Source organism: Hippocampus guttulatus, chromosome 5 (assembly GCF_054856545.1).
Source record: "Hippocampus guttulatus isolate MCC_2025c chromosome 5, RoL_Hgut_1.0, whole genome shotgun sequence".
NCBI lineage: Eukaryota > Metazoa > Chordata > Actinopteri > Syngnathiformes > Syngnathidae > Hippocampus > Hippocampus guttulatus.
Window position 1 is genome coordinate 21482834 of NC_141265.1, and position 15311 is coordinate 21498144.

Below are 15311 nucleotides of genomic sequence, written 5' to 3' on the forward strand. Positions count from 1 at the left end.
ACTTTACCATTTAAACCACAAAACTTTGCCTTGTGAAAGTATGCTCTCTTAATGCTAACACAATTCAAAACAGCACTATGTGGTGCTGTCTTCATGATCGAAGGAATTATTTGAACTCAAATGGCGCAGCATGACATGTAGACCAGCAAAATGATAATAATGCTAATCAGTACTGATGATTCCTGAGTCCCTCAGTTGAGTGAAACTTTTGTCTGCATGATTGTATTATACACCTGACCTATGGCCAAGTTACGCACACTAGTAGGAGCCACAATTAGTTAATCGTGATATACAAACTATTTAATTATTTACATTATATTCAATTATTTCTAATGTTTTTTTAAAGTAGAATATTACCGTATTGGCCCGAATATAAGACGGTGTTTTTTGCATTGAAATAAGACTGAAAAAGTGGGGGTCATCTTATATTCGGGGTCTAGACATTATACCCATTCACGACGCTAGATGGCGCCAGATATCAATGAAGCGAATGCTGAACTTGACTCCCCAGGCCAAAGTGAACTCCTGCCACAAAGAATAAAAATAAAAATAGCGGTAGCACGAAGAAGAAAAATAAAAAATCGCGGTAAGAAGTAAAAGAGAAGAACATAATCAAAGAGATAACAGAAAATGGAGGAACGTAGTGACAATCTGGAGAAAAGTGGGTCGAAGATCGGCCAGGTTAACCGGCAGCTGAGGAGAAGTTGTGATGTAATTTACATTTCAAAAACCAGAAGCCATTCATTTACGAATGTGATTGCACTTTAGATTTGAATGAGGCAAAATAACATGCTTTTTCTTTCATATATATTGTTATAATCATTTGTTTCGGATGTACTGTTGTACAGATGTATTTTCTGTATAAAAATTAATTTTGTGTTCAAAAAGTCTTTTTTCAAACTTGAGTCTTGAAAAAGAGGGGGTCGTCTTATAATCAGAGCCGTCTTATATTCTGGCCAATACAGTATATGATATTATTTTCCTTATTAAAAATGTTTTTTTTGTTGTTTTTTATTCTGGTCAGGCTGGAACAGATTAATATTAATATTTTCATTCATTTGAACAGGGAAAGATGGGTTGAGATATAAAAGAATGGTCATGGAACGAATGAAGCCTGTCTTTCAAGGCACCTTTGTGGTAGTCAATGGGGGGTTGCAGTCACGTTGAATGTAAGAGTTGCAACCTGCTCCATTTATTTGCAGTACCTGGACATAAAATGGCTTAAGGTACAACAAGCTGTCAAGCATCATCTCATGTGTCTTCTTAGCCTGAGTCTCCCTGTCATTCACAAGAGCAATATTAAGGACCAGGCGGTTGATAGATGATATATTATTTTTACAATAAGCATTTTTACGTTTACAAAAGGTGCTAAATTGACTTGAAGTCCACTTTTGTTATGCCACATACAATATCTCCGGACCACATTGTTCCTTTTGAGGGTTGTATTTCTGTTGATGAAACAAACAAAGAAACATCAGAAAAGGGCCCCGTTGGCTGAAGCTTTGGATTTGAATCCCTCATCGAAATGAATGACGATGCTACAACAGTTTATCGCAGCTTCTATTGTAACTCAATAACTCCACTGATTGGGGCTGATCCTTCCACATGCTGCAACCTGTGACTTGCTGTATGGCAGCTTTACTCTTCACTGACCTCCATTCCTTTCCCCTTCTTGATTGTATCCAGAACAGACAGTTGTTAGACAGTCACGCACCATACTTGGATACAGTTGAGTGATTCTGTGCTGTTCTCTCATGGTATGAGGAACAGCTTGCACAACTATGGCTACATATAGGTGTGTGAACCATTACAGTCAGACAGTTAACTGTGTGTGTGTTATTTATCTGAAGAAAACTGAACATCAACCAAATAATCTCTATTGCATCTGTGGACTGCTGTTCTATGCCATTTGATGATAGACTTCTTTGTGGCCCTAAATGCACTTCTGCACCATGTAGATGAGTTTACATTAAATCATAAACTCAGGCAAACAGCATAGAAAAAAAACGTATATATAGAAACCAAAAGGCTTTTCAGAAACTGTGTTTATGCTGACAGGTTTGAAATAGAGTTTTCCAATTAGAAAAGATGTCACAGGTTTTAGGTTTTTTTTTTCTTGTTGTGTTTCCCGAGGAAGCAGGAAGCGCTTGGTTTTTATACCTATTGGAGTGCTAAACTATCATATCCTTTTGTTTTGTCTTTCATTGGCTTTACTTCAATTTTGGATTAAAAAAAGCACCCGCTAGATGTGTGTATCTATGAAAATGTACGGTTTGGTGCTTGGACAAAACGTGGCAGTTCCACATTGGAGTTTTGCGGGCTACTGAATGCAATTCTATTTCAGATATAGATGCGCGATTGCCTTCATCTAAAAAGCGCCAAAATTCCCACTCTCTCATTGTGTGTCGCGGGTTTGGATGGACTGGGAGATTAAATGGGTTACTCGAGCTCAGCAGCTGTCTAAACAAGGTCAGCCAGATAATATTGCTTTCCCAGCAAGTGCCGTCCTTCAGATGCCTACACTCAAGTGACACCAGGTTCGACCCTATGGGTGCTTATGTTGCAATACTGTATCCCTTTCCGAAGATTTCCTCAAATAATCAGGTAGCCTAGAGAATAGGAGAAACGTCTGCACAAACATGCTAGGTGTTTGACGTTTTTTTCTGCTTAGTTTAAGAAAGAAAAGAAAAAAAACAAACAAATAAAAACAGAATGAGTGTGAATCGAAACGAGACTGGGCATCTTCGAGATTTGCATTTTATCTCCACATACCTTGCTCTGTGAAGCCGCATCCTTGCACAGGACCAGCAGGCATGCGAACAAGTTCGTGTATCTCCACATCTTTTCTGCCGTGAACGCTCATACGCAAAACAAACCGCTGGTGACCGCATTCAGCCTGTAAATGGCCATAAAGTGAAGGGCCCCTAATTCAGCTCCATTTCACACAGGAGGATCATACAGTGAGTGAGCGTGTGTATGGATAAAGGGTGGCATCCGCTGTCCTCCTCTTGGGAGGGGCCTACACTCAATTTGTGTCCACAGTCTGAACAAAGCCAAACATCCATCCCACTAGCTTATTAATAAGAGCACAAAACCTACTGCTGTTTCGATGTGACTGTACTACTACTAGCACTACTATAGACAACACCAATAACAACTGGAATCAATTTTATCATCATAATCGTCACCATCATGAATTTAATGTCATAATTCTCTGTTGGCAAGTCGACGAAGTTAACCGAAACCATGCATGCAAAAGAAGTGAATTTGAAAGTGTCAAGTGGGAATTTGAAAGGATAATTGTAATGGCAAATGCCGTTAGCGCCATCATGTGGCTACTCACTACTTTGCAATCCAGATAGAGATTGGGGCAGAGTCGAATGCATGCAGCGGCTCCATCAGATTTAATTTGTGGGCAAATTAACAAGACAGATTCCTGAAAAAGATGCACTGTCTCACGACTGCACTTGGGAGATTTGTTGTAATGGGAAACAGAATATTAAAGTAATTTATTAAAACTAATTGTTGTCTCCAAGGGGAAACTATATTTCCACTTTGCTGAATTTGCTCCATGCATTACATTACAGAATGGAGGCGTACATAAAAAATAAAAAAAAATAATAATAATTGCCATTTTCCAAGGTAGTATCAAATAGCAAACAGAAATGCCATTGAAATTCGAGCGTGCAACTCCAAAGACTCACACAACATAACATTGAGTGTTGAAACCAATTGGCACGCTGACATCACTACTTTTCCTATTAGACTGAGCCCCAATGGCTTTGTGAGTGTTAACTTTGGGCAGGGCTTTTGAGAGTTCAGTCTGAATTGGACAGGCAAATAAATCTGCTGGTATGCCTCCAAGCCACAATTTTACCATTTTATTTAACCCTTTCAGAAACAGTGGTTACTACAGGGGACATCTTATGTTATCAGGGTACAGGGTACATGAAAGGATTAATGCATTGTGAAATTGGCACAGTCGTTTACAATGAGATTATTAAATATGTGGCCATATCGATGAGGTAGAAACAAGTACTTTCAACACAAAGGGCCGTGCGCAATGAGTCTTGTGTTAAATTTCAGACTAATTATTAACTATTAATTATCTTCTCTGATCTGCATATGACATAGACATTAGCGGGCGTGAGCACATATTTCGGACGTGGCAATATTCCTCTTTAGTAAGTTCTGTCAGAAAAAGACAGAGGAATAAATACCTGATGTGATGGATCAGATGTAACGGTTTATGCGAATCATTTTTCGGGAAAGCATGGACAAAACGGAATGGATACGAGAAAAATGCGAGTGCACAAGCGTAACAGGCCATGATTGACATGGATGCTCAGCCAGATTTGTAAACAGTCAAGAAAATTGCCATGGCAGTCACAATGTGCATGAGAAGTCTGTTACAGCTCGAGCAGCTCCTCCAGGTCCATGGATGCCTCCGGAGACTTAGTCAGCATCACCATTCAGTCCAGGGTCTCCAGACGACCTAGTAAATGCAACACGAGAGACACTGCGTGATAAGGTGGTCCGTTCGTAAAGAGTGGACGAGAAGCATGCTATGCCATGCTCATCACGTTCTTTTTTTTATTCATAAAAACTATTCATAATTTTTATGTTATGTCATGAGTCATAAATAGAAGATGAAGAAGATGTGAAAAGCGTGTCAGACCTTGGCCAGAATGCGAAAAATGCGAGAGACCCCTCAGAATGTAACATGCTGGGAGGGAATGTACTGGCAGCCATGATAGATGATGAGCTGCACCGTAGTGTGCCTTTGAATCTCCGGGACTCATCAGCAGGCTCCCCCAACAACTCGTCGTGGATTTCAAGATCAGACTAGAAGAAAATCAAGCAAACCTTAAATTTGAATTCAGAGGCCAATATGGCCGACATCGCACGGGCTGCTATGTTTTGGGCTGCAAGAAACACAATGTAACATAATGTAGGCTAACCCAGAAACCAGTGTGAAAGTGACTTCTGATAATACTTTGGCAGACTGCAAATTAGCAAGTCTATTTCAGTTCTCCATCCCCCATTGTGAACTTAAACCACAGGTGTCAAACTCCCGTCCTCGAGGTCCGCTATCCTGCTTATTTGAGATGTTTCCCCTCCCTGGACAGGCTTCGTGACTCTCTGTCTTGTGTACCTTCGCAAGATGGCGCCAATGTGCTGGTAGCAGAGACATTGAAGGGGTGAAGAAGAGCGGCTTGTAGGAGCATGTTTTTGGAATGTGGGGGAAACCAGAGTAAAACTCGCAGGGAGAAGATGCAAACTCCACACAGGAAGGCCTGGAATCAAACGCTGCACCTCTGCACTGTGAGGCGGACGTGCTAATCAGTCCCCTTCTCTGTGGCCCTAAGATCACTTATATGATACATATTTTATACTATATTAATGTAATATATTAATACGCCTGCAGGCTATTTTTTCTGGATGACATATGCCATAATAGAACCACAAACTATTATTTTAGACACCCGTGAATAGAACTTCATTAAGGCCAGGTTCTACAAAACAAATGCTACATCTAGCAAACCTTGCAAGTGTCTTGATACTGCCGTTTTGATATTCATTTGCAAATAAATTGACATAAACTGTGTGACAGCCACTTAGTTTGGAATTGGATATGGGAATATGGACATCTGCTGGACAATTTGAGAACAACACCAAAGACGTTTGCGAGAGGACATTACCGATACTAAAGCTGCAAACAAACGTGAGAATATTTGTTAATGACTCATTGGTTGTCTGTGTTTTGGCGAAGTGTGAGTGAATACACAAAAACAGAGGGAAAAGCCTAATTTGGACAATTCCGATCTGAAATATTTTTTGCAAGGCAGGTGAATAGCTGACTTTAATCAATGACATTTCACTTCGTCTCAAAACACGACAGACACAGGAGAGCGAAAACAAGTGTGATGAGAAATGTTATGGGTATATTTTCGTCGCAAGTCAGAATACCTCGTGCATTAAACAGGAAAAAGGAATAAAATTAAGGAGCAAAACGACATTTCACAGATGTATGCAGTATAGAAGGGTCAGTATGTCCGCCAAAATAAAAAACAAAACAAAATGTGATTGTTGAATTGGGGTACCTTGTTTGAGACAGGACAACATTTTTGGGGTAGAATAAGTAGGCTTATGGGGAAAAAGGACCTGTTCCGTTAAATTACAGATGTTTCAACAACTTAATCGAAAGTCGACATTTGAGCAGTTGAATTGGGAAAGTTGTGTTTTGGGCCTATGGTCTGTGCCTCATCCAACTTCATTTAAAAAAAACGTTAAAACGACAGCAACAAACAAACAAACAGGAAAGTTTATGAATTCCTAAAGGCCTGAACGCATCACACGCTGTGATCGTGTGCTTCCAGACTGGATGGCAGCAGTCAAGCATGGGACACGGCAGCAAGCAGTGAGATCTCCAGGCGGAGGACAGCCCTCAACCTGTATGTGCACGCTCACTTCAACCACTTGTATTGAGCAGCCTCTTTTCATCACTCGTTGACATTCATTTGGGGGTGGCGGTAAAAGAAACAAGAACGACGTGGGACTGACTTGGTATCAGTCCCTGTAGGAGGATGGAGATAGACAAGAGGACGAATGGGTTCGACTACCCGGAGAGAAACAACGCAAAGCCGGTTAACGGTAGGCGAACAGCAACGGTTGAATAGAAGTTGACCTGTCGGGATAGCCCCTTGTCACCTAACACATCTGTTTAAACCAACTTGTCGCGGATGGGTTGACCACAACGCCACCTGTGACACATACCACTGTTCACTGTAGTCAAGTTAAAAATGTTGTTTCTGGAACTCATTTTGCGTCCAGGTTCTCCTGTGTTATTTTTCTGTTTCTTATGTTACGTGGGGATGTTTTTTGCTTTTAATGAGTGTCGATGGATGTTGAGGTGCGTCTCCGTGACTTGGCTTTCCTGTTCCTTGAAGTCTGTGTGCATGCACGCGCGCGTGCGTGTTTTAGGAACAGAGGTCGGAATGTTTTTATTTGGTGGTGGTCAGTCAGGCGCGGGGTGATCGTAAAAGGTGAACTTTTGAACTTGGAAGAAACACTGACACCATTAGTCACCAAATCCGGTTTTGCACGCGCTCCATAAAATGGAAAAGGGACCAAATGAAGACGGTGAGAATCAGAAGATGGCAAATTTCGATTAGCATCCCTTTTGAAGTCAGCTGCGCTTCCGGGACCCGTAAAGTCCCCAGTCCACAGTGCGCTTGCGAAAAGATGAGCCCCTGGCCCATATTAATACTAACTGTGCCTTACAGCATTGTCTGTGTTAGGCGCCAGTCCATATCGTACCCCCACGCGGGTGACTAATGATTTATTGACATTCCCAAGATTAAAATTCCTCTAAACCCCATGACGGATGTGGACACCAATTGTGAGGTTTGTTTGATTTGTGCCTGTCGTTTGATTGGGGAAGGACAATTGACTGAAGTTATCCCAATTAAATACAAAACGCCTGCAGGTCCTGTTAATCATGCTCAAAAATATTGCAATGTGATCATTTAAAAAATAATAAAAACTAAATATTCTAATCATTTGGGCAACACTGTGTATGAGCCACATGTCACAGAAATTGATATTTTGGGACTGAAAAGAATCAAATTAGAGCAATTGAAACGGATTTACATGGGACATGGGTCTTTTTTTCGTCAACGGACGCTACAGCTTCTTGTTTACTTTGAAACTTAGCTTGTAGCCTACCTGTACACATTTTGAGCATGGCGTAACTTTGATCCACTGGCGAAACGACACTTTTAATCTTTCCTCTTTCATCTCAAAATAATGCTTGAAACAACAAAGCGAATGAGGGAATAGTGGTTAAGATCACACGACTGTCTGTGTTTTTATATTGTGTTTTGTGTTTATTATTTACTTTATGTTACAGTAACTGTTTTGTAAAGCCCGTTGTTGCAGCAATTTAAAAAAAGTGACTTCAAACATTCCCTTCTAAATCATGAAAATTTTACATTTTTGCAAGCATTTATTTTTAAAATCATCATCTGACCCTTTGTAGAATTAATTGTCTATTTGGCGCGAGCAACATCACATTAGAACATATTGTTCTTAATAATGTACAGTACATTATGGTGGTTACGTGGTTCAGAAGTTACATGTAGAACTGAAGCTGTATTCCCCCCATTTAATAATTAAATTATGTCAGGATTTTAACTGAGTTAATTTCTTGATTAACTGATTGCCTTTTTAAAGTGGTACTGTTTTCCTGACATTTTGACCATTTGATCAATTTGCAGATGGTTGTCGACTGATAATATTTTCCTTATTGCTTCATATGTTAAAGTCCAGCTGGTTAACCTGTCACTTGCTGGATGGCGAAGTGCAGAACTGTTGACTATTTAAGCTTTTCTATTACCTCACATTGTTTTCCAAACAAAGCAGCTTAACCCCCCCCCCCCCCCCCAGCCCCTCCTTCATCTACCTTCTGTTGCAGCTCCTCCACAGAGTCACATTTGAAGAACAAATTCAATTTTTATTGATATTTGAATTGAGAAGGAATTTCACTCCACCTTCCTGCTCGATGAAGTGTGCCGGTTTTAATCTAATTAAGTTCACTGGAAGTCGAGGACAAAGCAGAAAGGCAGGTTGGTTCGGAGGCTTGCATATGTTTTGGCCCTGGGGGGTTTGCAGCCTGGCATGGTGAGGCAGATAGGCTGAAAGAAAGTGCTTTGTCAGCTCCTGCTTTGGCTCGGGTGTAAAGAAGTTGGCTCTCGGATTTGTCCTGTCCCTTGGGATAGGGTGAAGGGGACGGCTGGCAGTGGGTGGGGCACTGACAGGATGCAACCACCCCCGCCGAGATGCTTGAATGATGAGCCAGGAGGAGTACAGTAGAAAAGGGACACATGCAGGAGCTGGGTGCAGGGGTTAGGGGTGGAGGCCATTCATGCTGAAGTGATACATCATGGAGGGGTTTTCTCCACTCTATGGTTTGACAACATACGCTTTGTGATTAAGCGATCTGATTTTATAACAACCCCATTCAAAATTCATCAGTTTTGGACAGAGTTGTTGTGTTAGAGGGGGAAAATCTCTCTCTCTCTCTCTCACACACACACACACACACACATATGTATATGTATATGTGTGTATATATATATATATATATATATATATAAAAGTGCCTCTGGTCGAGGACCCGAGCTGAATGGAGGACGGACACCGCCCGAGGGGTGAGATGAGGAATTTTATATATATATTAAAAAAAAAAAAAAAAATATATATATATATATATATGCCCTGCGATTGGCTGGCAACCGATTCAGGGTGTCCCCCGCCTACTGCCCAAAGACGGCTGGGATAGGCTCCAGCACCCCCCCCCCCCCCCCCCCCCCCCCCCCCGCCCCGCGACCCTAGTGAGGATAAAGCGGTTCGGAAGAAGATGAATATATATATATATATATATATATATATATATACCTGTATATATATATGTGCTGTCTTACCTGGCAAAATTGCTACATTGGTTATGACATCACTTCATCTCATACCCCAAAATATATGGGAAGAGTTCGATCTAAATTCTCCCGAAATGTTTCTCGAAAGGATTCTCGTTTCCTGCTCATCACACATTTAATAATTGTAGTCTGTTGATAATGGAAAAATGAAAAACGTTTCTCATGAAGTGACAATGTGTCTTTTTTTGTCTTCTGTATCTTTAACTGAGCAAAAAACACATACATATACTGTGTATATATATATATATATATATATATATATATATATTCTCACACACACACACACACATGGGCTGTATATTTTCGTATTCAAATATTCTACTGAAATTTTAAATCATGTATAATTGGGTTTACAGATCACTTTTTATCTGCAAACCCAATTATACATGATTTAAAATTTCAGTAGAATATTTGAATACGAAAATATACAGCCCATGTGTGTGTGTGTGTGAGAATATATATATATATATATATATATATATATATATATACAGTATATGTATGTGGGTATAGTTATATCTACATATATTTATATCTATACATATAATATAGTATCGAGCTATCAATCGATTGAGCGATTTATCTTATACATGTTATACATAGGGCAATAATTCAATGTCATTATATATTGCGATAGGCACCTGATCAATATCAATAGAAATTTCACCCAAAATAATATTGCTTAAAGAAATCAGTGTGGGCTGTAGGCAGAAGCTGCAGTAGAATGTGATATTTTTGCCACAACGACAAGCACCTAAAGGGAATTTTTAGGTGAGTTTTACTCCCACCTATTTTCAATTGCTTGTTTCCGCTTGATTTTTTTCATTGAATTTCTATTTTTAATCAATTTCATTATTTCAAATTTCAATATACCGTACTTGTTTTTCTTATTCTAAATAGGTAAGAAATTAATCATTATTGATAGACTAATATGAAATACGCTTTCAGCACAAAGTCAGCTAGGATAGACTCCAGCAACTCCCGTGAACCTGTTCAGGATAAATTGGAAAAAGTGTTGAAAATCCATGGATGGATAACATGAAATACGCACATTGTGATTCACCCAGCCCTACTAAGTCTTTTGTTCAAATGGATGTTGTTTTAATCTTTAAATTGACCAGTTAATTTGACCTAAATTCAGGCTTTTTCCTCTGTGTCCTTATTATGAACAAATAATATTCAATACATGTCTATCGACTGATATACTTCATTAAGGCTGTGCGATATCGCCAAAATTTAATCCTGCATCTCAATATTTTTGCCAGATATCTCGATAACAATAACAATATTCTTGTTAGTCCATCCATCCATCCATTTTCTGATCCGCTTGTCCTCACGAGGGTCTCGGGGCGTGCTGGGATCGGTCCCAGCAGTCTTTGTGCATCAGACGGGGTACACCCTGAACTGGTTACCAGTCAGTTGCAGGGCACACAGAGACGAACAACCATCTGTTCTCACACTCACACTTAGGGACAATTTAAGGGGTGTTCCATTCCCCTGTCACGCATGTTTTTGAAATGTGGGAGGAAACCGGAGTACCCGGACGAAACCCACACAGGCACGGGGAGAGCATGCAAACACCACACAGGAAAGCCGAAGCCGGAATCGAACACTGCACCTCTGCACCGTGAGGGTGACGCACTAAATAGTCATATTAGTTCAGTGAAAACATAAAAAAAAAAAAAAAAGAAACTAAACAAATCCAAGAGAATGTTGAAAGTTTTAATTTTTTTAAATTAGAACTCACTGAAAGCCATCAACATTAACTAAGTCAGCAATGAATTAGAAATAATAAAATTCACATTGTCATGAAACTGTGCATTAATGACAAACAACAGTTTTATCCTATGACAGAAGCGTGCGTGTGTTTACTACATTACATGTGTTGTTCTGTACCAATTTGTCCACGTACGACTGTGGTAAGGGGAAGCGGATGAATGTGTTGTGTGGCTTGGGGAACAAAAAAAGTTAACCACTCAATGCATGCATTACAGAGCGATGTGATTTGTGGACTTCCAGCGATGTGAACTACAATATGCCTGGATCACGTTTTGAGGCTCCTCATACAATATGTTGCATTGCATGACTTTTTATTAATCTACAAAAAGAAGCCAATGAAGACGTGCGTTGCGACCACAAACGGATCTCGCCTGGTCGATTCATTAATTTGAATGGACTGCCGAGGTGTGGGCTGCTTGTACATTTTGACAAGTTCTGCTATTTTTATCCACTGGTAATTTTGAAATTATAAATTTGGTCGCGTAATGTTCTAAAATTTTCTTGCCTGTGCTGTCTAGGCAGTAGCGGCCGTGTGTGCCCCTCGCTTGCTCAGCGTTTGTCCCTCCTCCCTCCTCTCCCTTCACAAGATGATTGTTATCTGCTGGTTTTAACTGTCTGTCGATGCTAAACATGGAAGGAGGAATGAGGTTGAACGAACTGACATATACATTGCAACACAAGCGTCACATGACTGATATCATCCTCATTTCAATGTTAATACTGTATCTTGAATAGCAATACCTGACTGACACCGTGATACAATTCTCAACCATATCGCCCAGCCCTAGTTATCCAAGTGTATTGTATGTATCTAATATACAGTGATCTTTACAAAGTTCTACTGGGAGCAATGGCCAACTGAAAAAGTTGGTCGCACGGCAAAAGATTTGGTCGCATCCTTTTTTGGAGAGGTATAGCATGGACATAATTGCTGATGCATAGTTAATTGGTAGACCGTTGTTTCATATTACATGAAGATTGACAGTAACAGTAGATGTGATACAGTATTTGCAAAATATTTTACAGGAACAAAAAGTTTGTCTCCAACAAGCAATGGCTGACGAAAGAGATCGATTATTTTATGTAATTTTAAAAGAAAACAAACCAGAAAACCCCCCAAAGGTCTTGCTTTTATATAAAAAATATTTTGTTTAGTCCCAATATAAGAGAGACCTTATTGGGACTAAACTCTGCTTCCCTTGAGAAAACCAAAGCTTCACATTCTGCCTAGCATCATAATCAATCAAGTCTGCTTCCTCAGCACAATCAGATTAAGTCCTCCACAGTGGTGCTTCCCAACCAGGGGAACTGTACCCCAAGGGGTATACAAGCACTTTGCAGAGGGTTCATGAAAACATTTCATGATGTTTGTTTTGATTCCTTTTTTAAAATTCCATATTTTAAATGCCAAAAAATCAAAAATTCAAATTAAGGAAATGAATTACCGGTAAAATGATTTTCATGTACTTTTTCATACTCAATAAGTGTGCAGTCTTAATTCTGACATAATTCAGTTTTGGGTTGAGAATTAAACCATTGAAAGCAGTACCGTATTTTCCGCACTATAAGGCACACCTAAAAGCATTCAAATTTCTCAAAAGCCGACGTGCGCCTCATGATCCAAAAAGCACTTTATATGTGGATCAATATTTTGATTTCTTGGACGTAGTATTTTAAATGCTCTGGAAGAGCTTTGTTACAGTTGCAGACGGCCATGAAAGCTCTATATAAAAAGATGTATTGTATTGTATTCCCTTTAGCTTACCTCCATCTAGTGGACGCATAACACAACTGCAGCCACTATTGTGGCTTCTATGCTCCTTATAATAATGCAGTGCGCCCGATATATGAAAACGGTTTTGAAATAGGCCATTCATTGAAGGCACGCCTTATACTCCGAAGCAACTTAGAGTGTGTAAAATACAGTAATTTTTTTTCCATCACTTGCTGCTTTTCATCATCAGTACTGTCTAATTGGGCTCCTTTTGCTGGCTGTCCGTCATCACCAACATCTACTTCTCGCTTCTCATTTTGTTTCTTAAAAAAAAAAATCTGCTTCCTTTTTGTAACGAGCAGAACGGCTGTTATCATGACGGGTATATCTGGTGCGTGTGTATGGCGAGCCGATGTGTCATTTGATCCTCTCTGCTCACCATATGCGTATATACACACCTTCACGTGACCGATGCGGAAGCAGTAGCCAGTCAAGGCATCTAAATACAATGGGTGCATTCCGAGAGGCCGAGCGCGCTCTCCTCTTATTACCAAACACAGCATGTGTTATAACAGCTCGTGCTTGAACTGGTTCCATCTGTACTGCCTGACGCACTGGCGCCCCCTGTCCCCAGTTGAAGTGGCTAGAGCGCTGTCCGAGGCCCTCAGAAAACCCACAAACTGTCTTGAGTTTCCAAAAGATCGGAGTGGAGCTGAATGAGCTCGGAGGTAATATTTGAATCCAGCCATAGACGAGAAGAGTTGAAATACCAAAATTGCAAATTGTCTTCACTTTTAAAAATATTGATATTGCAAGCATTTTTTTTGTTACCATAAAATAAATGTAATAATATTTGAACTAACAGTTTTTACTGGCCTCTAATTTCAAAACTATTTCCTCATCAATTTGTTGTAAATATCCAATATGATGCGATCATACATTTATTTAGGTTCAGAGCCATAACAGCTCTCCAAAGGAAAACATAACTATGATGTGGCCTGCAACAAAAATGAGTTTGACACCCTTGACGTATATGAAACATTTGTATTACTGTAAAATGTCAACAACACCATATCTTAATGCAAAGTTAAAAAAAAAACAAAAGTTCATTTACACTGCTGTTGAGACATAAGACTGTATTGTTAACTTTACTTTTCAAAAACCTGATTACATCTTACTTTGTTTTTTCCATTTCACTTTATTAAAAACTCGGATAGAACCCAAAAGAAGAAAGCCTTTCAGAACTCCACCCGTGCAATTCCCCCACCTTCCAAATAAGTCTTTAGCCAGGTTCATTAGCATTTCAAACAGTGCCAAGTGATTCATCTCACAGCACACTCCATGACAGATGGTGAGAGCAATTGAACTGCTCAATTTTGATTCATGCAGTCAAATAGCTCTCAAAGAGCAATTTAAAAAAAATCATGCGTATTGGCTTTAGTGTCATATGCACACTGATCAATGTGGTTACACCAAGCAGTAAAATTTTGCATGTATTTTGGAGCAAAGTACAGACAAAACTATTAAGAGATTAAGTGAAAAAGTAAAATTTACTCTTTGCATAAAACATATGTACAGACAGACCAAAGTAATGTGCAACAGAACAAATAAGATGCCGTGAGATAGAAATCATTTACATTTAAGAATATTCATCGAAACTAACAGGTTACACGGATTATAAGAATGAAGCTTCATCCATAAATTCATAAATATTACACCATATTCATTGTCTTAAGTTTGTTTCCGTTGGTTATGTAGCCTATCACAAAAAGATTTTCACTCAAGTGTAATACAGTGCTGTACCTTAAACAGATTTGACAGAGAATTTAAAAAATGTTTGAAGTAATTTGACCTGTATTATTTGCCTAATTTCAAATAGAAACGCATGCAACATATGTCAACATTTAGTCCGCATGTATGACCTGTTGAACTCTTCCAATGTTCTCTTACATGCACAGCAAAATAAATTGATTGTGGTACTGTGAAATGACTAACGGAAAACCAGTGTTAGCACAGGGGACACAGAACGGGAATGACCGTCATCTTCTTTCGTGGAGCTGTTACCAGGCAACACACATTTAGTCACCATAGAAGAGTCAGAGGGTGATGTAACCACAATAACAGTTCATTTGCTTACAAGTATTCATTACTCCAGCTTATTGAGTGCCTTTTATTTATTATTAAAAAAAAACTTGTGTGTTATTAGATGCTGCTTTTCACTCTTCATTGCAGCTGAGAAAGCAATTGACCAAATACCATTTCATTCCTCCAAAATCATAAAAAAGTTCAGGTAACTTTTGTATGAAGTACAGTATTTAATT

At 39.4% G+C, this 15311-nt stretch overlaps 2 protein-coding genes across 3 annotated transcripts in view; one reads left to right on the plus strand and one right to left on the minus strand.

Annotated features, from left to right (window-relative positions):
- olfml2a (olfactomedin-like 2A) overlaps positions 1–2928 on the minus strand; it is a 31680-nt gene extending 28752 nt beyond the window's left edge. Inside the window, exon 1 of the mRNA XM_086112152.1 lies at positions 2773–2928. Coding sequence (XP_085968278.1) covers positions 2773–2841 — 69 coding nt within the window. The 5' untranslated portion in view covers positions 2842–2928. The remainder of the gene's footprint in view (positions 1–2772) is intronic.
- A 3659-nt stretch (positions 2929–6587) lies between these two features.
- nr6a1a (nuclear receptor subfamily 6, group A, member 1a) overlaps positions 6588–15311 on the plus strand; it is a 133433-nt gene continuing 124709 nt past the window's right edge. For both annotated transcript variants that reach the window (XM_086111733.1, XM_086111734.1), the window contains exon 1: positions 6588–6654. In XM_086111733.1, coding sequence (XP_085967859.1) covers positions 6588–6654 — 67 coding nt within the window. The remainder of the gene's footprint in view (positions 6655–15311) is intronic.